General features: G+C 50.6%; 4 protein-coding genes across 4 annotated transcripts; 2 read left to right on the top strand and 2 right to left on the bottom strand.

The window, feature by feature from the left end:
• Positions 1-411: 411 nt before the first annotated feature.
• Positions 412-7,453, bottom strand: ABOM_009528 (putative C2H2 finger domain protein; the record flags this gene model as incomplete). Its single annotated transcript, XM_022536656.1, has 4 exons — positions 412-525; positions 591-1,891; positions 7,287-7,368; positions 7,424-7,453. 4 exons carry the CDS (start codon positions 7,451-7,453, stop codon positions 412-414), a joined length of 1,527 nt encoding a protein of 508 aa, XP_022385711.1.
• A 653-nt stretch (positions 7,454-8,106) lies between these two features.
• On the bottom strand, positions 8,107-9,884 carry ABOM_009529 (xenobiotic compound monooxygenase, DszA family; the record flags this gene model as incomplete). Its single annotated transcript, XM_022536657.1, has 4 exons — positions 8,107-9,031; positions 9,150-9,397; positions 9,499-9,687; positions 9,768-9,884. The coding sequence occupies 4 exons, from the start codon at positions 9,882-9,884 to the stop codon at positions 8,107-8,109; spliced, it is 1,479 nt and encodes a 492-aa protein (XP_022385710.1).
• Positions 9,885-11,674: 1,790 nt separating this feature from the next.
• ABOM_009530 (uncharacterized protein) lies at positions 11,675-16,104 on the top strand (the record flags this gene model as incomplete). Its single annotated transcript, XM_022536658.1, has 2 exons — positions 11,675-13,370; positions 15,833-16,104. The coding sequence occupies 2 exons, from the start codon at positions 11,675-11,677 to the stop codon at positions 16,102-16,104; spliced, it is 1,968 nt and encodes a 655-aa protein (XP_022385694.1).
• A 3,887-nt stretch (positions 16,105-19,991) lies between these two features.
• ABOM_009531 (nucleobase cation symporter-1 family protein) lies at positions 19,992-21,752 on the top strand (the record flags this gene model as incomplete). The annotated part of the gene is made up of 3 exons (XM_022536659.1): positions 19,992-20,124; positions 20,187-20,821; positions 20,931-21,752. The coding sequence occupies 3 exons, from the start codon at positions 19,992-19,994 to the stop codon at positions 21,750-21,752; spliced, it is 1,590 nt and encodes a 529-aa protein (XP_022385695.1).
• Between the last annotated feature and the right edge of the window lie 226 nt (positions 21,753-21,978).

Below are 21,978 nucleotides of genomic sequence, written 5' to 3' on the forward strand. Positions count from 1 at the left end.
ATGTATCGTTCTATTCGGAATCAATTTCGGAATACATTTAGGGCTATGCTATCAGTGTATTCACTGCAAGGAGACTAGACTCATTCCGAAATCAATTTGCCATCAAATACGGATCCCAATAGTCTCCTACAACGCCTCTACCTACATACGTGTACATACATCCGGCTATCCCTCGCTGATGCCAAACCATTCACAAGATATCAAGAAAGAAAAAAAATAAATAAGCAATCAATCGTCCCAACCGAACCGCTCGCCAAGTACATACAGGCCAAATACAAGCATCACGGAGCGTACACAAGAGAATTAGAACAATAAAGTCGAGAGGTGAGGTCGAGAGAGGTATGTCGATTCGGGTGGGGGAGTTTATGGGGGTCGGTCGAGATCAAGGGGGGAAACAAGAACAGAGACAGCCTAAACCGACAAGCCATGGTCCAGGTCTTTGTCCTCCTGTTTCACCGATTCACTCTCCTGTTTCGGGGTCGTGTCGGACACGTCCTTGCCGCATCCCTTGACGAGAATATGTCGCTGCTTCAGTTAGTCTTTGTTTTGACTCAAAAAAAAAACCCACATTGGCTTTCCACGGATCTTACCTTCAAGGCATCCTTGCGAGAGAAGCTTTTATCGCAATGATGGCAGGGGAACGGCTTCACGGACAGATGGATCCGTTTATGTCGCTTCAGGTCGTGGTTCCGGTTGAAACTCTGCGGACACTGGTCGCACTTGAACGGTCGATCGTTCGTCGGACCGGAGGCGTGGCCCGCGTGCGATGGATGCCCGCCGTACATCTGTTGCATGGCCAATTGGCCGCTGTTGTACCCCAGCAGGCCCGGTTGCAGATTACCGACGAGTGACATCTGTCCGTTCGGATTGTGCACGTTCGTCATCACGGGTCCGTTCATCGCGGGTAACGAATATGAGGGCCACGGCTGTCGCTGGTAGTTGAGATGATGTGGCGGCGGGTTGGACGCCACCCGTCCGGGGGGATGAATCGCTAGGCTGGTCTGGCCGTAGGGGGCATAGGCCCCCGCGGGATTGGACATCTGTTGGATTCCGGTGTAGGCGGGAGCGGACGAGGATTTCGTCATGTACGGGTCGTTCGAGGGGAGCGGCGGCGGGGCCGGCGGCGGATTGGGGATCGCATTGTGCCCCGTGAGCATCGCATGCGTCAGGGCATGGTGCTGCGCGTTCGGGCCCGGCATACTCGATGCGAGTGGTTGCTGAAAGGGAGGGAGGTGGTGGTTCATGTCGTACGGCTGGCTGGGGATGGCCTCGGTCCCGGGTGGTGAGGTCACCGAATTTCGATGGAGATGGTTCACGGAGGGGGAGAAGGTGTCGCGCGGCGGGTACGGATTCACGGCCGCGCTCCAGGACTGACGGGGCGCAGCGGACGCAGCGGTGTACGAACTCTGGCCCGGCCAGTAGGCGGGCGCATAGGACGGATCGGGGGATGCAGAGACCGCGGCGGTTGTCACGGCGGTGGTGGTCGGTACCGGTGTCTCACCAGACTGCGTCGAGGCGGGCGGCGTCAGAAGGCTATTGACACTGTGATTGTTCGCGGGCTGTGGATGCGCCGGCTGGGGGTGATACTTCACGCCGAGATGAAAGTTCGGGGGCGGCAGCTCAAAGCTGGGGAGGGACGGCGCCGCCGGTCGACGGGAATTCAACGGCTGAGAGGCAGTCAACGCATCCAGCGCTGTCCCCATGCCCGGTGGCGGAACCGCTAGGGCAGCCAGGTTGGCGGTGGTGTCGCGCGAGAACCCGAGCGGGTGATACAGATCGGCCGTCTCCACGGGCGGCGGATGGGCCAAGGTCGAGGTCAGCGTGCCGGCGGAATATCCCGTATCGCCTCCGATTGCCCAGTATCGATTGCCAGACAGGCCCCCAGAGACGTCTGGAGGATCCAGGAGGGGCGATGATCGCGGTTCAGCGATCGACACGGATCACGAACGGAGAAGAGAGATGCGATTCGGAGGGTGTGACGGACTCTAACGGATTCGATTCTCGTTGTCGCGGGCTCAAATCGACTGGAATGGAATGGCGTGTGGTGCGCGAGGTTTGTTCCAACCCAATTCTTTACACGGGAGGCATATCCTGGCGGTGGATGATAAGTCGGCAATCACCGATAACGCAGAATCCACGAGGGGAAGAAAAAAAAACAAAAGCGTCAGCAGCACTCGGGGCGAAGTCAGGACAGCCGCATGGCCCGTTGTGGAATCGATACAACGATCAAACGATCACACCGATGAATGGGTGACGGGTGGAATGCTATAGATCGAATGGAGCGGGATGGCACCGATCGAGAGTCTGTGTGCGGAGACGGGACAAGTTTTAAGGGAGCGATCGACGGATTAGTTGAATGAGGCTCGACTGGCAGCGTGGTCGCGCGTGGTTGCGTGAGAAATTGGGGATGGAGGAAGAAACGGATGAAAAGGTGTAGTGAAGGAGAAGTGGAATGAAAGAAAAGGGCCGCGGTGGTGGGAATATGACTGTTATTATTATTATTTTATTTTTCTCACATTAGGATTTGGTTCTTGTATAGTCCGAACCGGCGTATCAATGATTAAGGTGAAGGACAGGACCACCAACCCAAAAAAAGCGAGAACCAAACCCCAGCAAGAATGGGGACGTATCCAGACCAGTCCAGCGCCCGGTCTGGCCAGCGCGGGGACGGCGAAAGGAACAGTGCTCGTCGGGTTTGAAAATTAAAATTAAAATCGAAAAAGAATTGACCAGAAAAAAAAAGGAAAAGGAAAAGGAAAAAACCGAAAAATAAAAAGATTAATCACTAGCGAAACAATAAGAAGGTCAAATATTACCTGACTGTTCCAAAAACCTGGAAAATTCCAAAAGACTTTTTTTTTCTTTTCTTTTCTTTTTTTCTTTCCCTTTTTTGCTTTTCTTATTCTTGTCTTTTTCTTTTCTTTTTTTTTTTTTTTCTTTTTCGAATGAGAAAAGTGAATCAACACCGGAGACTAACGCAGTTTCTGGTTTAGTTCGACCCGGATCAGATTTGGTCGACCAACCAGATTCCCAAGAATTTCCTCTTTTCTCTTTTCTTTTTCTTTCCCTCTCGGACCTTGCTTAGTTTTGACTAACTCGGTATGGCCCGGGAAATCGAGGAAAAGGAATGGGGAGTGTGTATGGAGGAAGAGGGGACGAGACAGAGCGAGGAGACACAGAGAGAAGAGAGAGAGAGAGAGAGATAGAGAGAGAGAGAGAGAGAAAAGGAAGAGAAGGTGTCCTGAGAAGGAAAAAGAATAATTCCCCAGAACCAACGGGAATTCCTGGGTAATTTAATCTATCACTGGATCATAAATAACTACTAGTAACGTATGTAATACTCGGACGAGGACGCTTTATAATTATAGCACCCCCAGCAGACGGTAATTAACAACTGATCAACACCGACAACGTGGTTGACAGGGCTCCAAAAGAGTCCACATCCACCTTTCGGTTTGTACCCACGGTCGAAAGCAACCTAAAAAAAGGTCGGTGTTAAGGTACGGTACTTCGTCCCTGTACCCTGAGGCTACCACGACGGAAGTATCCTTTCCCTTCTCCTCAGAACCAAAAAAAAAAAAAAAAAAGTTCTAGTAAGATGAGACGATTATGAATCATGTTCATATGAAAAGCTCGTGACCGTCTCCGCTGCCGGTTGGTGGTCGTTGCTTTCAATCTCTCTCCCATCATCATTAGATTAGATTAATAAGTTAGCGATGTATGGCTCTTACCGCATTGGGAAGACGTCGCATTGGGTGACCTCAACAACAGTCATCGTGCTCAACTTATGACTATCAGACTCTCCTTTATGCGGAGATTCTTTGTGCTCGTTGGATGATCAATGCTACATCTATCTACTAATAGTATCAACAGGAACAGGCCGGTGGAGTACTGCCCATCAAAAGTCCGCTGAAACTCAGCCGTCTCCTGAATGAATGTTTCCCTGTTTGGTGGAGCACGTCGAATAAGCTTAGCTACTGTGGTGGACGATCGATGCTGCGACTTGGGAGGGATCCGTGTTCGATCGACATCTGAGAGTACGCCGAAGTATCAGCGAGAAGAAAAAGAAAGCCAAAGGACATTCATATTCGCATTACATAATACGTCGATGGAAGCCAAACAACAGCCGGAAAAAGCAAAAAGAATAAAGATACAAGTGGACCTCGGTATGGATCCGATCGAGAAGAAAGAAAGAATCCTAGACCGATAAGCCAGAAAAGGGGTCACATAAGCGACTCTGTTTTTTCTTCTTTGATTTTCTCTTTTTTTTTCAGTGATTTATTTATCTATTTACTTCCTTGTTTATTCTGGTGATGGAGCTGAGCTATCTTTTCGATTCGGTCTAGTCCTAGGGAGGTCTTTTGATTTTATTCAATTTAATTTTATCTCTATACCCTTTTTTTTTCTTTCTCTTATTAATGTTGGTATGATTTCTTTTCCTGCTTGGTGGCCCTCCTTGCGTCCCGGAATGCATGGCAAATGGGGAATGGAGGGAGAGAGAAAGCTGACCAGCTGGAGCTATCATCTTCGTGACTACTAGTCAGTAGTACCTAAGCTAGGAAATATAATTAGTACTCGAACGGACGATACACACGGACCCTCACACAAGATGTATGTCTGTATGCACATAATCAGTGTTCCTGGAGTCCCCCTCCGTTCGTTGATGCTGCACTGCGACGAGTGAGAAGATTCACGGAGGCATTGTTTACACCCTGCATGATCGATGATAATTGTCAGTCGAGAGACATCCGTCTCACCCAGATCGGAGAACAGCTTCAGCAGTCCGGAGGGGACAATGAACCAGTTCTCTCTCGTATTATCGACTGCTCTAGGCTATTTGCCTTCCGCACGGACCTTTCCCCGATCCATCCCAGAACCATTCCTCGTCTTAAGGCAAACGAAATGCTGCGAGTTCGCCTGTGCTTCATTCCTAGGGTTCCTCCTGAAGTCCATCCTCCAGAGGACGAACGAACTCACTGGTAGCATGAGAGAGGCACTCCTTCGGTAGGAGGAAGTCGGCAGTAAGCTATCCACGCGACGTCCTCCTCCCCCGACCACGGATTGGCCAGATTACCGAGCAACCCATCGCGCCGTATCTTCATTCTCGTGATTAATGATCCTTCCAACTTTCTTCCAGAGCATAAATAAACTAAAACTGTTCCCGTGCCTCCTGCAGAATACGAAGTCCAAGCAATTGCCTCCAGGTCCCCGGTCTCTGGTTCGGGTCCGATGGTCCAATCATCCGGGGGGGCGGTCGACGAGAAGCGAGAAGAAGTCGTGACTCTGTCGAAGCGGCACCACCCGAACACTCTGTCAAAATAAATCAAATCAACCAAATCAACCAAATCACCCAAATCACTCTCAAATCAAGAAAGAACGAGCAAACCATGGGAAGCAAAAGACACGCTAAATTAGCTCCATCCCATCAGATCCTTGCGCCAGTCGAGTCTGGGTCTGGCTCTTCTTGTCAGGCTGGCAGTTCGGCTGATGTCGCGCGGCGGCGTGGTTGGCCGATCCATCGACTGGAGGTTCCGCTAATCCGAATGTCGTCTAGCCGGACTCCACTTGGCTTTTCCTAGTCGGGCCTGCTGTGCATTGGGATCTCGGTCAGCCCAGATACTAGTATTCTCTCGCGGTCGTTTTACTTGGTCGTTTCTTTGACACACACACGCACACCCACCCGCAAGCTTTTCCTTTCCTTTTCTGGGGGGATTTTTTTTATTTTATTTCTTATGTTGCTAGCTTCTTTTGGATCTCCGTGGGAATAGTCTGACTTGAGACCCTCTATACTTCCCTCGATGACGGGGTATTTTCTTTTTTTCAAACAGGAGACGGAAAGATGGTGATCATTATTACAGCGGAAATGAGTCAATCAAAAAATACCACCACCAAAATCGAATCAAAGCAAATCACAAACATAAAGAATGAGTTGATTTAAATCCCGTGGGGTGCTCTTATTGGTCCCCGCCATTCACCGCGCCGTTCCCCCATGGATGGACTCAGTCAGATTGGTCGGAACCACCCATTCTATCAGATGTCATCCGCCAATGACGGTCCCAGTCACCCAAGACGGAAACAGACTGGGGACTAAGGAATCGTTAGGCGAAATCGCAAGTTAGTAACGGTTGAACAACCTCCTCATCCGGTCTGTCGGTGCCCAGCAAGCAGCGCGGGGGTTTGACTTCACCGGGTGAGAGATCTGAGTGGCGGCCACGGTGACAGCTGCACCAGATGCAACCGGAATTTTTCTTTTCTTTTTCTTTTTCTTTTTCTTTTTCCTTTTTCCTCTTTAGATTCGGTTTGTCTTTCTCTCATTCAGGGATAACCTCGGTCGGTGATGGACAGCCTTTCGTAAGAACTATAGTCAGCTTACCCGCGTGCCCGCAACAAAGACCATGCATGTCAGTTGTTTAGGTGTGGATGTCTGTGAGTGTGCTCGGGCGGGACCTGCCCCGTTCTCGAGAATAAGACCGTGAAAGAGCCATTGACGGAGTCGACATCGTTCGTCGTGTCTTTGTTGTTCTTGTTGTTGTTGTTTGCTCCATCTGCACGGTCCAGTTCTCCGTGGCAGCTCGACGAGCAACCGGACAGTCCCTCATGGACGACATCCTCCTCGATATATGCATGCAGCTGCAGGCCTCCACCACGGCCGTGGCTGGACCATTGCCGACCAGATGGATCGATGCTTGGGTAGGGATTCCTACCCAATCTATGACTGGAAAGGCGAGAGAGAGTATACAACTCGGCCCATCCGAAACCGCCTTGCGTCCGAACATGCCAATGCATCTCAAACTTTGGTTGTACGGGCGTATAGAGTTTACATCCTTCCCCCCTCTCTCTCTCAGCACGCAAAAGCGTATTTTTTTTGTTTCGATGAGAGAATAAATGTAAAGAAAATATTAATCATAATAATACTCCTGATAAGACACACACAAAGTACGGGGGCACAGGATGGGGAATGAACCTCGACCTCCCCCCCCCCCCTCCCCTCGTCCAGGAAATTAATTCGACCAGTCCAAAGTGAAATGGTGCGTTGTTTGCGTGCCTTCTGACTATACGGACGTCCCTCGTCCTGATGAATCAACGGTAGTATTTCCCCTCCTCCTGCAATGGATTCGTCCATCGATCCCAAATCGTCCTAGTCGAGTAGGATGCATCTCGAGGATCCTACCTCATTCAACTGTTGACACCTTTATCACCCCTGGTTGAAAGCCGATTTGTTCTTTCGTTTTGCTGTCCCCCCTGGTCCCCTGCACGACGCCTGTCACTTTGGGACCCTCACGAACGAACTAAAACGAAGTTAAGGTCAAGCCACCCAGACGACCGTGCATAATACCACAGGATGCGAAGATCGGGTAGGAGGAGCGACTAAGGATGTTAGTGCCTGTGCGACTCGGTTGTGTTCCCCCCCAAAGGTCCGTACCTTCTTCGTCCTAGCGCGGACGAGAGGCATGTTTGACCGGAACAAGGGATGATTGGGGGGGGGAGGACACGGCGGTGAATTGGATTTGAGGTTAACTTTCTCCGGTTCTAGATCGCGGCAAAGGAGATGTATGTTGCGTGTGTGTGGAGTCCCTTGTGGCCAGAGAATAATCTGGGGCTGTCACATGATAGCCATGCGATGGGGCCTCTTTCGTCTGGTCTCCCCCGAACCCAGGGTTGAAAAGCCGGAGGTTTCTCTGGAGAGGGGAGAAAGGGGTCACGAGACAGAGGTGGTGTCCTGCAGCGACCGGTCTAGACTAGGGGCTACGGCTGGTATCTTGTCAGGTCACCGATTCATCTTGTTTCCTGGTTTGGGGAGAGTCGTAGTCTCGATTGAGAAGGTGTATCAAATGTCCGTGGAGAGACGCAGACGGGATTTGAACGCCCCGACAGACGGTCATCTAGATTGTGCCATGGCTGACAATTAGGGTTAGGGATGGCCCTCGGCAGTGGTGACGGAGAAGGCGTTGTGGCTGTCAGGCTTAATCGGGCCACAACAAACAGGAAGGAAGGAAGTAAGTAACGAACGAACGAACTACTAGTACTAGCTCACTAACTCACGAAATGGTAAGCTTTCGGAAAGACAAGGCGTCCGGACTGCAACTCTATCGCTCTATCTGCGCATCATGACCCTTCCCTTTCAGCAACAGCTGCGTCGTCTTCTTGATACACCTCGTACTTGTACTGACTCCCTGGATGATCCGCGCGCAACTCGCGCTGGCCTTGGCCGTACACCTTCTCCCGCGCCGTCAGCCCGTCCGCCTCCGCCCCCGCGGCAGGATACAATCCCCGCCGCCGCAGCTCTGGGATCAACAAGTCCACCACCTCTTCAAAGGTGCCCGGCGTGGTCACATATCCCAGATTGAACCCGTCCAGATCGGCCTCCCGAATCCACCGCTCCATCTCGTCCGCCACCCGCTGCGGGCTCCCAATGCCCACCGGTCCCAAGCCCCCAATCGCCGCCTTCTGAGCCACCACGCGCGGCGTCCACTGGGGGACATCCTCACTGGTCGTGGTGAACGCATCTAACATGCTCGTCACCTTGTGCGCCTCCAACGAATCCGCCGCCGTGATATCCTGATCCAGCGGAATCCGCGAGATATCGATGCCCGTCCACCCGCTAAACAGCACCAGCCCGCCGACCACCGACGCATACTTCTTCAGCTCCTCATACTTGGCCTGCGCCTCGTCATCCGTGCGCCCGATGATCGGCGTGAACGTTGCGAAGAACTTAATCGACCGCGGATCCCGCCCTTGCTCCGCCGCCAGTTTCCGAATGTGATCGATCTTCGGCCGCAGCACGGCTGGCGAATGACTCGACACGAAGATCGCCTCGGCATGCGTCGCCGCGAATGCAGACCCCGCTGCCGACGTGCCCGCCTGGAACAGGAACGGCGTGCGCTGCGGCGACGGATCGACAATGTGACGCGTGTTCAGGGCGAAATACTTGCCCTTGTGGTTGATCTGGCGCACCTTGGCCGGGTCCACGTAGGTATCGGTTTCGGGGTCCGGGGAGAGCGCATCGGATGCCCAGGACCCTTCCCAGAGTCTATCTTCTTAGCATTCTTTCGGTCTTTTTTTTTTCTTCTTCTTCTTCTTCTTCTTCTCCTTTTTCCCTTCCCATTTCAACCCACGCAGATGAAACAGAAAACAGAGAGAGAACCTACTTATAAACAACTCTCAGATACTCATCCGCCTGTCGATACCGCTCATCATGCTCGATCGGCGTATCCAATCCGATGGCCTTAAACGCTGCCTTCTTCCACGACGTGACGATATTCCAGCCAATGCGCCCATTGGTCAGATGATCCAGTGTCGAGAACCGCTTCGCGAGCAAGAAAGGCGGCTCGAACGACGTCGACGCCGTGATCCCGAACGCGAGGTTCTTCGTCACCGCCGCCATGGCCGAAATGGGCTGCCGCATGGCACCCGTCAGCACGAGTCTTCCCACCAAAACTCCCACACCAACACCGGTAGGTCTATACCCAGAACAGGGGGGGGGGGGAACAAACATACAATCGTAGGATCCGTAACGGGCCACTGCGCCGCGCGCCGAATACACTCGTCCAAGCTGCCCTCGTAGGTATCGTATCCGCCGTAGGTATCCGCGAGGAAGAGGGCGTTGATGCCGCCGCGCTCGAGTAACTTGGCCAGCTCGATCCAGTACGTGAGGGAGCGTTTTGTAGCGGATTTGTCGGCGGGGTTCTTGGTTCTTTAGCATCGTTTCATGTCCATCTTGGATGTGGGGTGGGTTCAGAATAGAGCAAGAAACGCAGGATCAATACCTTCCATTGTCCAGGAGATAAATGTCCGACAGTGGACATGTCGAACGCATTCAACAGGATGTGTTTCTTGGGGGTTGTGCCATTGGCATGGTCTGACTGGGCGCTGATGTCGCCCATTGTGCGCTGTCTTATCTTTCGATATGTAGGTTGGGATTGCTTTGTTTAAGCTTGGATATATATATATTGTCTCTCCAGGTACCTCTACCCATCTATATACCTGCATGAACACTCACAATATGAATTGATGACCGTCGACCCCGCAATCTCGCCATCAGCAAGTATCATCGCGTAACCGGTAGATAAGTAGCCGATGCTGTCGGTAGAATTGTCGTATTATGCAGGGGCAAGATTCGTCATTGGGTCCGCTTGATGCGTGATATTCTATATTCTATATTCTTTTTATCTATGGGTTGTTTCTTAAGATGGTGGTTGGTCTCGAGGGTGGGATGGATTAGTATGTTCGTTGGGGAGCGGTGCGGAGAGATAGTGTTAGCTAGGGTTTCATCATTGTAAGGCCGATTGCGTGATAAGAATTGGGTTTGATAGCGTGGTGTTTGGAGATTGAATTGTGTTTCGGATTGGATTGGGCTTTTTCTTGTGTGCATAGAATGCTGCTGTCTTCTTGCTGGTCTGATATCGATCTTAAGGGTGTGGGGTTATATATAAGTCCCGCGACGCAGCGGGCTGCATTATATTTGTAGAATTAATCTTACCACCAGATAATATTTTAAGTATTATCATAATGCAGCATGCTACTAAAATTGAAAACACCTCCATTTACATAGTTTATAAAATAGGACTTGATATATTTACTCCGAAGCAGGGCCCACGGCTCAACTACAATCTCCCCAACAGCTTCAGCCTTCTGAACGGCCACCAAGGCATGACACATCTCCTACTTGGCTTGCGGAAAGAATACGAGCCAGCATTGGAAGCGAGATCTCATCTTTGTTCACCATGTCTCGGAGACGAGACATTGTTATGTTCTCTCAAGCGTGGCAAGATTCATCGCGAGAACGGGTGAAGGGTGAGTGATTGTATATATATATGCGTAAATGGAATCAGGACTAAGTAGATCGCTTGCAAAACAATGGAAGAGTATGTACAGAACTTCCCAGATTTGAGGGAATAGCCGTCAATTCATGCAGACGACGCGGTTCAGGCTCTTCAGCCATTGGAGATACCCATTTGATGTGTTTACGCTGCTGTTCGAGAAGGTGTCTATGACCAGAGCACATAATATTGGAGATTCTTAGGCGCCTATTGATTTCGCGGCCTGATGTGATTTGTTATGTAGGTTCAAAGTGGCTGGCGTTCTTTGTTCCATGTATGTAACTCTTTGTCTGCTTATTGTTTAGATAATTCATTCTTCGGTCGTCTTCGGATGGATCTCCGTGAAAGACGGCCCAGTGCTGATTCCCGTGCAAACTTATCTTTAGTACATGCGATATGACATGGGTAGTCGTTAGCAGGGCAACACTGTCAAGACCCATCCTGACCAGTGCGGCCGTCGTAATATAAGATGAATATCACATCGATGGGAGATCCCTGCTGGATAGGTTGGTATGTACCAAGAATTGTCTGTCTAACAATGGGTCAATAAACGCGCGAAAACAATGCCATTCAAGGTCACACTGGATATCCATACGGTCCGACTATGTCTGTCGGAAACACTCCTACATAAGGAAGCCCACATCGCCGTTACCTTCGATCCCAACTGGACAGCAAGATCCATCGAGTGTAGCCAAACCCGTTTGAAGAACCCTTTCTACTCTCACCGGACCGGAGATATGCGTCTCGATCAGGACCTTTCCCCCCTTCCGAAGAGGATTTGACAAAGCTGTCCTAGTTATATACAGAGTCTGGACTCGAACTGTCACACAAAGTTCTTTCACAAAACCACCACAATGAATCTGGAGGGCCTTCCACCCTTCCGGCGCTTGCCATCCGAGCTTATCAGACTTATATTTACACTTCTAGTCAGTGACGGACCCACGAGTCTCCATGATCTTAAACTAGTGAGCAGGTTATTCTACAATCACGCTAGCATAGCAGCCAGGTCTATAATCTACCGCGATATAGCAATCAAGGTATGCAGGCATTATGCGCTGACGAAATCGACCGAGGAGATCGTGAACGGGCTTGACAAGACAAGGAGCTTCCACTGTGTCCGTCGGCTTATCATTGAAGAAAGCCTTTCCACGTGCGAGGCGGATGTCTCTTGTAAGGTGCGTGTTGACTGGTGTCCGCCGAAGCTTACTGACCTGAGGCGCACGGATCTGGATGAGCCCTACGAACCTGCGTGTGCTGCAGGCTTGCAGGAGACACCATGGTGCCCAAACACCCGCGATGCAGACGCTAGGCTAAGCGACAGACGGAATCATGCATGGAGGCCCGTGGCAGAGTTGATTAGAAATCTGCCTGCGCTGACAGACTTGTTCTTCAGGTGCGGCGGCCAGTTCCCTGCCTGTCTTCTTGATGCCTTGCATGACTGCGCGCCCCGATCGCGGCTACATCTCCAGACATTCTCCTTACCCGGTGTGGATGCACTCATGGAAGACTCCCAAGAGCACAGGTTGGTATTCTCGCCGGCCTTGCATAGTATCATGCTGCAGTACAATGAAAACGGGGTGTGTGGCTATGACAACAGCCCCTGCTACCGAATGAAGACTATCCAGCGTCTGGTCAAGTCGGCCCCGAATTTGAAGGAAGTACAAGTCACCCGTCGCGAAGCGCGGAAGACCTTCACATCTGCCCCTATAACTAGTCCTTTGCGAAAGCCCAAGACGGACGAGGACGGTACCTCCCTGTCTCCTGCATCGTTGAAACTCCTGAGAATAATTGACCAGGTCCCTTTGACAGCTAGGACACTCCTTGAATGGGGCAGGCACACCAGATTCTCCGAGCTAGAAACCCTTGAGCTCTGCTCCCTGGCCGAGCCGAAGGCATTAATGGTTTGGTCTCAGCAGCTCCAGTTTCCGAAGCTAAAAGTCCTCTATTTACAAGTCAAGGCCCATGCTTTTCTCGAGGAGGACACTCCTACCACCGAGTTCTACGAGGCTGCAACCCATTTTATCAAGAGCCTCCCGCCACTGAAGGAGCTATACTTTGAAGGGTGGCACTCACAGGTTTCTGTGGACCCGCTAGGTCATCACCATGGCTGTTGCTTGCGCAGGCTGGACCTCGCAGGTCCCCAGGCCTGGCAATGCTTAACTGAACGCGACATCCTCCAACTCGGAGAACATTGTCCACTCCTGGAAAGCCTGGATCTCATGATCCCGCGCTCCCAGGGAGACGCGACCGAAGTTGCCCTTTACAAGGCCATAGGAACCCTACCACATCTCAAATACCTGCACTTACACCTAGACATATCCGATGCATCCCTCGGTACAAGCCAAGATAACATGGTAACAGACCCCGAACAAGAATTCCGTCGCGATCGCAATCCACTCCCCAATAGAAACACCAAGCCACCTAGCGAGCCATCATTCGACGAGTTCGGCAATGAAATCTCCATCAAGGACCTAGGGGGCTGTTACCGAAGCCGCAACGGCCACGTCCAACGACTATTCAGAAACTGCGCCATAGACTCGAGTCTCGCATGTTCGATCTTCGAAACTATAGCCGGGAATAAGGCCGTAGGCTCACCACTTCTTGAAAGGATGATCATTCGACTGCAATGTAGTGCTTTTGAAACACAGACCCTGTTCAGCCAGTTGGTCCATATATTTCCTTGCGCGTGGCTAGTCGAGCGGAATTCACGCGATGATCGTCGGCATGAAGTGATGGCTACCCAAGTGGCTTCGTGTCCTTATAGGAAGACTCTGTTTGGGCCAAGTTTTCTGGAACCCTGGAAGGCGGTTTTCAGGAGTGTTTGGCCGAAGGTGGTGGGGATGGAATCGGAAAACGCTTGGTGGGATGATTGGCGCAGTTTTCCTCTTGAAACTGATGTTTTGATGGGCTGAACTTTTATATATATCATGATTTGGTTTTGGGTATAGTGATTATCCATGGACCATACAGGAGTGTGACATACCTGCTTCTCTATTCTAGATTTGGTGGCATTGTCACTCGGCCAGAAGACCAGGCGAATGGTCCAACTTTGAAGCTTAGACACCTAAAGCCTGGATGAGAGGCTTCACTGGTCAACTATGTCTCCAGACTACAAGAATCCTAGATAGTTCGAAATCAACTTGCTAAACAAATGGTTTTATCCTCTATTTCCCATAACTCGATGACGATTCATATCAAGAAACAACCAATGCAACCCTTTCCCGAGATTTCCCTCTTCTACTATTGTCTTGTTTCTTGCCAGTAATTATAATACATTCGTCACTTTCGTCCGCGGATGGAAGCCAGTAGATCTATCTCTCGCAAAGACCTCATTACCCGGGCGAATATTCTCCTAAACAGGCACAAGTAGCATTCCCAGTACGCGTTCCTTATCCTTGTATGACGGCCGGACATAAGCTATTGATAAACAACCCTGCTCAGAACATGCCAAAGGACGGTGGTATCAGAAGATTGCTGTCCCTGAGATATAGGCTCCATTCAAGGTTAGGATCATGTTACGCAGGGGGCGGGTTAATAAGTGAATCTTCAAAAGTTCACTTAAAGTCCTGGATGTGTATCACCCTGTCCTGGGATATCTGTATAATAGGAGAGACTATTAGCCTCCTTCAATATAAAACAAAACGTAATATAGACTCTATATACCGATGTCTTGCTCTTGGTAAACAGATCTTATACCAGGTAATGAACTCCGCGAATATAATTAACCCGGAGGCATCCCTGTGGCTAGCGCACTCGATGCGCCAATTGTACGTCCTGTGGTATTTTTCATTTCCTACCGATTCTCATTTGCCATATCTCTGGAGTCTGGGGCATTCATCTTTAACCGTCGGGTCCTTGACCTGCTGTACCTTGTAGATTGTCTCAGTGGTAGTTATATTTATGTACCCATGATTGTTGAGACGGATATAAGTTATATGTCGATTCCCTCTTAGTCTCAGTACTTGACCGAAGGATTCTATCACGAGGGCAACTCCTGTGTTTGAAGACTGTTTGATGGTTAGTCAAGTAGTAAGCCCCGGAATTATATCCAAGCAATTTCCATTTCAAATCTTTCCTCTGCATTGAGACCTTCATGAATCTCCCTCATTGTATCTGTTCCGGGAGGGAAATCGTGTTCGAAAATGGGCTCGCAACACGCACTATGTTAGACTGCACCATGAGCAGTTCTTTGCTGGGAAGTTGGTGGGTCTTCGGGTTTGGTGTCTGTAGCCCAGATATATGACCTGGCCGGATGGGCCTGCTGGCTATTACTATTTCAGTACTAATGGCCCGTTATGAGGGTAATGAAGTCATGGATTGTAGGGTATATGTACTCGCAGCTGTGAATATAGGTTGGTATGTTGCAGACGGTGCCTGCTTGTATGTCCGGGGTACGTTTTGCAAACTGGACAATATCGTCTCAATAGTTGGTATACTTTGTCCAACAAGTAAAGCTGAGCACCCCTTGGTTGGCGAGTGGTAGATTTTGAAAAGAGATAGACTTGACCAGCAAATATAGACGTAGTCCTGCCAATTGGTCGCTGGTGAAAGAATAGTAGCCCCTGAAAGAGGCTACCCACTGCTGAACACCGTAGGATGCAATGGTGCTCCGCAAGGGAGACGAGAAACCTGGACAAGATGGATACGAGTCCTTAGGGTCTGAGCTGCTTGGAACGATCGCACCTTATATAGATAGTTATACTGCGAGACCGTGACAATATGATATATTTTAGTAAGTTAATAATACGTCAAGTTCTGGTCTTTCACTTTACAGTATTGAATTATAAGATTGATTATATTCATTCCTTTACTAATCATATTTTTTATTACCTTTTCTATATCTATATATTTTTTATGTTTAGAGGATAATATGACGGTCTAGCAGGGTAATCGTAATAGCTTATAGGATTCACTACCCCTATTCATCTTTCATTCGACGTCGATGCTCTGGATCCGCAGTGCCCAGCAGGCTGGGGCCCTCGGTTGAGTCCGAACCCAACTCGCCGATTTAGCCTCTGCTATCCAAGATCGCTTCGCTACCCTTGATTCCTTCCTTGAGGACGAGTTTGCTACCACCTCAGCTGTGATGCAGGATCTGCACACAAGCATTTGCTCTCTTCGTGAGATGATGCAGACTCAGACAACTGCTATGCAGGAGATGAAGGCTTCTGTCGCAGCCCTTCGGCGCGATGCCGTGGTTACCCCGGAGGTACCACATCCTACTCCTGGTGGACTCTTCCGGAAGCGCCCACCGGCGCCTGTACGGTTCGTTTGCCATATGTAAGGCACACGGTGAGCTTAGACTATTCAGTGCGCTATTCAGTAGGTTCTAGGGCCCGCGAATGGCAACTCGTAGGTAATGTTGGTCTTTAGGTAAAATGCCTTGTATCGCCTAAGCCCCAGAGTAGGTGCCTTATACCATAGTTGGAAATGTCCTCCAATACAAGCTTTTCATAACCCCCTGTTCCGGAACGACATTGGATTGGAGTTGATCAATTTTCTTCCCCTCCATGCGGTCCGCAGCAATTCACTTTGACCGACGACGTGTCCATCCAGCTTAGGGCATTCGAGTTTCCATCCAGGTGACAATCTGCACATGTATGCAGACGTCTTGAATGCCACAGGGTTGGCGCAGCAGCAGTCTCTTGTATTACAGCTAAGGGTAGCTGTTCCTCTCCTTCCTATGGTTAGCGGGGTTGAATTATATTCTGTAGTTGTTGGATCATGCCATGCACTCCGTAACAGTGGTCATGGTCTTGCAGATGAAGTCGAGACTCCTGGTTATCACCAATGCACCCGACAAGCCAACAAACCAGTTCATCGTCCAGTAGGAGAGCCACTTCGGCAGGATCATAATATCCTCGCCGAGCTCTAATCTTGCCCGATGGATGTGTTTGGAGGGTGTAGAAGGATCCCCAGTACTCGTTACTGCCCCGTTACCATCACAAAGATTCTGGTGCAGTACTTTGTTCCATAACAGGTGAAACCGTGTATGTGATCTTCTTCGGGATCGGATACCTGCATAACTCTTTATAGCAAGTATATCTGGGTCCTTTTTAATAGAGATGAGATTTATTATTTTGATCTCGGTGAACGGCTGGAGGGAATGTATCCAGCCTTAGTCCTCGAGTAATAGTGCTTTTCTTTTCTTCATTTTGGAACCTCGAGATATGCTCCTCCATCTGATCATAGTCACGGAGTTCGATGGCCCACATATTCCCAGGTATCCAGAAATCCAACCCGCCTTGCTTCGTTCTATACCACTCTGAGTAAATTGGGAGCCCCGCCCCTGCAGCCATATTAAGCACCCTGTAGAATTCATCTTGGCACTGCGCTCCAACAGGCCCAACGTCAGCCTTCTTAGCTGTGATGTCAAGACGGAAAGACAATGACCAGGGGTAATCTCGCGATAGCATAGACCAGTGGTGTCTGATCAACCTGACGCTTTGAGTTAATGCCACCCATCCATCGTGCCAATTTTCTCCGTAGAATATACCATTCTTGTTGCTTGTATTGATTGCCCTGACTTACACGGGTGAGTAGCTGACATACCCAGTCTACATAAGTCCCTTTCGATGTATTAGGGTATGGCTCGGAATAACAAGTATCTTCTCTCTAGTAGCAGGCGCCCTTCAAGGAGTATCATGATAATGGTCCTTTAGGAAGGCGTAAGAGCTCGACTTGTACTGCGCTCGGTGCCATTAAGGGGAACCCCAGGAAGCCTTTTGGAAGGCAGATCGAACTGCACAAACAAACAGAAACAGAAACAAGAAAAAAGAGCTGTTGTTGCTGTTGTATTCGACATCCTCGTCAGGAATCTTCCATAGCTACTCATTGCAGCCACGGAGTCAGATATCTTGGCGCAACCAGGCGTCATCGGCCATTGCTTCCACCGCCGCATGCGAAGAGACATAGTCGCTCTCGCCTGTACTCAGTGGACAGAGCCATTATTCTTCGGGCCGGATCTGCAAAAAAGGGCCCTTGATGGGAATACCGCTCTCGTTTCTTTGATAAGCTTGTTGGAATCGCTCAGTTGTCTCATGGCTTGCTCGTTGAAAGGACGCAGGGTTCGTGTAATGATTGCTTCCAAGATGCAAAGATAGGTTGTTCGTTGAAGAGAAGCTAGGTGATACGGCTAATGCACCTCATTTCCAATTGCACTTCTGGCCCTATCTACCAGAATGCATCCGACGAACGGCAGAGACGCGCTCTGGTCGCGGCATGCAGAACACTCCTCACTGAGAGGTGGCTGTGCCCCAGCGGACAGACCTAATAACCGGCTCGCGGATTAACCGCAACTCTCGGCCAGAGAAGGGTTGCGAACCTGTCCAGTGGACCCAAGATAGCGGGCCCTCGCTGCACTAGAGCAACAAAGATATTTCACATATTGACTAGCTAGCCATCAGCACAGATTTAGCAGGGGGGACTCCATTGCCCCCTCTTCGACAATGTCAAGATGGTGGAGATCATTGCGGGATGCTGGGTAGTCGAGATAATGGTTATGGATACTCTTGCCAGTGGGACGACATTGTAATAGGAGAATCTGTTTTGGAAAAAAGCAAAGGAGATATAAAAGCTAGAAGAAATGGCTTTTATCTGGGACTAGTGATCGCGTTAGAAGCTGAGTATTTATACTGGGTGATTTGGCGTTAGACATTTGAGACGGATCGTCAGTTTGCAGTTCAGCAGACTCCAATCGACTAGGAGGGCAGAAACAAGGCCAGTGTACACCTCCCTAGATCCCCCTCCAGGAGACCTGGTAAGCAGTTGACTTTAGGACTCAGTTAGTATCTCCTAAGTTCATGGACTACAGTATAGGCTCACTGCCCTAACGGCCTGAAAGTATAGAAACATCGCGAATATGCTCAAGTATTCGGGGTCACAGCATCCACGGCTCTTTTCGGTTCTGATGCAAAATCCTGAAGCCGCTTCGATTGTTTGCCCCTGGTCTTACGGGTTTCTTCTGTAGAGGCTTCGAGGAGGCAATGATGTCATGTCTGTGGCCTGGTTGGTTCTGCCTCTGTGCCGTGGACGGATCGGCTGGTATATGTGTCTATATCACGTCTGTATCCTCTTGCTCATCAGATGGAGATGAATTAAAGGGTTGCGGCCAGATGCCACCGCAATCCTCCATTGTTCCTTATATGGGTTCTGGACTGTTGTTTTCGAAAGGCAGCATCCTTGAATGTTCTTAGCTTCCGTTGGATGTAGCGTGCTGCCTAAAGAAGTGTGTTTAGATATCAGGGACAAAGTCTTGATCAAAAGCAGTAATTGAAACCGCAGGTCAAAGGAAAGTCTTAGAATTATATTGCGACTTCCACCACCTAGACCTATCCTGTGAAAGTAAGCACAGCAACCAAGTAGTCTTGAACCATGCCTTTGGTAGTTCGAGTGTGGAAGAGAAGCCGAACAGTTGCGGGTAGATTGACTGTTTATATGTTGATATACCCTTCTAGCAGGCGGTATTCACCAGAGATTCAGTGACAGATTCATCAACTGACTACTGTCTTCTTTCACTCCCCGGAACTGCTCTTCAAAAGGAAGTGAAGCTCGATGTCATGAGAACAGACCTTCACTGGGAGACATGCTGAGATCAGCCGATCTATTCCAGATACAGTTTTGATATGCCGGGAATTGAGCCATTTCCGGATGAATAGACTGTCAGGGCTAGCGACCATGCCAAGAAAATAGTATCCTCTCGCTATCAAGAAGTCTACGAGTCAATCACGCAGAATTAGGGTTATCAACAGATGCTTATCAGACTTTTGGCTCGTGGCCATAGCGGCCAATGACGGGCACGAAGGGAGCCGGGATGATGCTGCAGACTTATCAGCTCACGATGACCTCCTCATTTCCTTATCGGGGCACATTCCATATTACATCCATACGAACGCCCACCGAATTCCTTCCTGTCATTTATTCCAAGCGCATGTGGCCCTTTCTGAGTCTCCGGGGGATAGTTGACGCCCCCTGCATACATCTAGACCCATATCCAGAGGACTATTGGCATTTCTTTCCTGCTTCCAGTTGGGGTTGCATCGAGCCCTAATCGACCCCGCCCCCTTGCATCGCACATCTTTCATTGCTGATCGTCAGGCTTGGTGTGGAATTCCACTACGATTCCCTTTACTATACACCCCTCTACGTATCGACAGACATTTCTCGCCGGCAATGAAGCTCCGACCTCATCTCCGCGTCCAACAGTCCCGATCAGCCTTCGCAGAGGGAAATGCGCGGTGGACCAACCTAGACCTGGACCCTGTCCCCCGCCATCTCCGCCAATGGGGACCTGTGAGCTTCATCTGTATGTCTCAGAAACCCTTCCAAACCCCCCCCCCCCCGGCAGCAGCACTAACATTCCCCCAGCATATTGGATCTCAGACGCCTTCAACGCCGCCACCTGGCAATTCGCCAGCAGCATGATAGCCGTGGGCCTGGGCTGGCGGGACTCGCTCATCATCGTCGCCATCTCCTTCCTGATCATCTCCTTCGTCATCGCCGGAAATGGCGCCGTGGGCGCCATCTACCACATTCCATTCCCGGTCATCGCCCGCGCCAGCTGGGGCTTCTGGGGCTCGTACATCGCGATCGTGTCGCGAGTCATCCTGGCGCTGTTCTGGTTTGCGATCCAGAACGTCAACGGCGCAAATGCGGTGCGCGCCATGATCGGCGCCATCTGGCCCAGCTTCCTCACGCTCGAGAACGGTATCCCCGAGAGCGAGGGCATCACTACGAACGGCATGGTGTCGTACCTCATCTTCTGGCTCGTGCAGTTCCCGTTCCTGTGCATCCATCCCAATAAACTCCGCTGGCTGTTCATGGTCAAATCCGTGCTGGTGCCGATTGCCTGGATCGCCATCTTCATCTGGGCGTTTGTCGCCGAGAGTGGCGGCGGACTACTCCATCAGAAAGCGACCGTGTCCGGGTCGAAATACAGCTGGCTCTTTCTCGCCAACATGACCTCCGTACTGGGCAACTATGCCACGCTCAGCGTCAACCAGGTAGGTACCCACACATCAATCAATCAATCAATCAATCCATCCCTTCCCTGTTCCACTATCACACCTCCCCCCACCCACACAGTACAAAACTGACCCAGATAATCACTAGTCCGACTTCTCGCGCTACTCGCGCGTCAGCGCAAAATGGCAACTCCTGTACATCCCCATGCTACCCGTGATCTTCACCTTCCTCTCCTTCATCGGGATCGCTGCCTCGAGCGCAGGCCAAGCGCGATACGGCGGCGCCATCCCCTGGGACCCGATCGAGCTAATCAGCAAGTGGACGAGCCGCGCATGCCGGTTCTTCGGGGCCTTCAGCTTCGCGCTGGCGGCGCTGGGGGTCAACATCTCGGCGAACTCGATATCGGCGGCAAACGACCTGACGGCGCTGGCGCCGGGGTTCGTGAATCTGCGGCGCGGCCAGATCATCTGCGGGCTGGTGTCGTGGTGTCTGGTGCCGTGGAAGATCCTCGTCTCCGCGGGCAACTTCCTGAACTTCATGTCGGCGTATGCGATCTTCTTGGGCCCGATTGCTGGGATCATGTTGTTTGATTTCTGGGTGCTGAAGCAGCGGAAGTATGATACGTTGGCGTTGTATCAGCGCGAGAATGGGACGTATGCGTATGGGGGCTGGGGGGTTAATTGGAGGGCTGTCCTGGCGTTTGTGGTCGGTGTGGTGCCGAATCTGCCGGGGTTGATTAATTCGGTTAATAGTAGTATTGATGTTGGGGTCGGCGTGCATCCGTATCAGTTTGGGTGGCTGTTGGGGTTTGTCGCCACTAGTCTTGTGTATGTGCTGGTGTCGGTGGTGTTTCCGGCGAAGGAGTCCTTGGTGGAGGTCGCGGTTATGCCGGAGGAGGTTTACGATGCTAGGGACGGGGAGGGGAGTACGGATGATCAAGAGGGCGTGATGAAGAAGGTCGAGTCTTAGTTCCTTTCTTTTTTATATTCTATTCATGGGGTATATTCATTATTTGTACACATGCTGCTCGCTCTGTCTTGGGCTCCAAATGAAATGAATACATGCTCCTCATGAGGTGCCGTAGTGGGAGGAATCTATATCGTGTCCCTGTGTGAGTGATATCGCTGCTATCTGCCCAGGCGCAGGCTGTGTGGACTTGGAGACCTGATCTCGCGCATTGACGGCGGAACAGCAA

The sequence above is a fragment of the Aspergillus bombycis genome, assembly GCF_001792695.1.
Source record: "Aspergillus bombycis strain NRRL26010 chromosome Unknown contig00098, whole genome shotgun sequence".
Taxonomy (NCBI): domain Eukaryota; kingdom Fungi; phylum Ascomycota; class Eurotiomycetes; order Eurotiales; family Aspergillaceae; genus Aspergillus; species Aspergillus bombycis.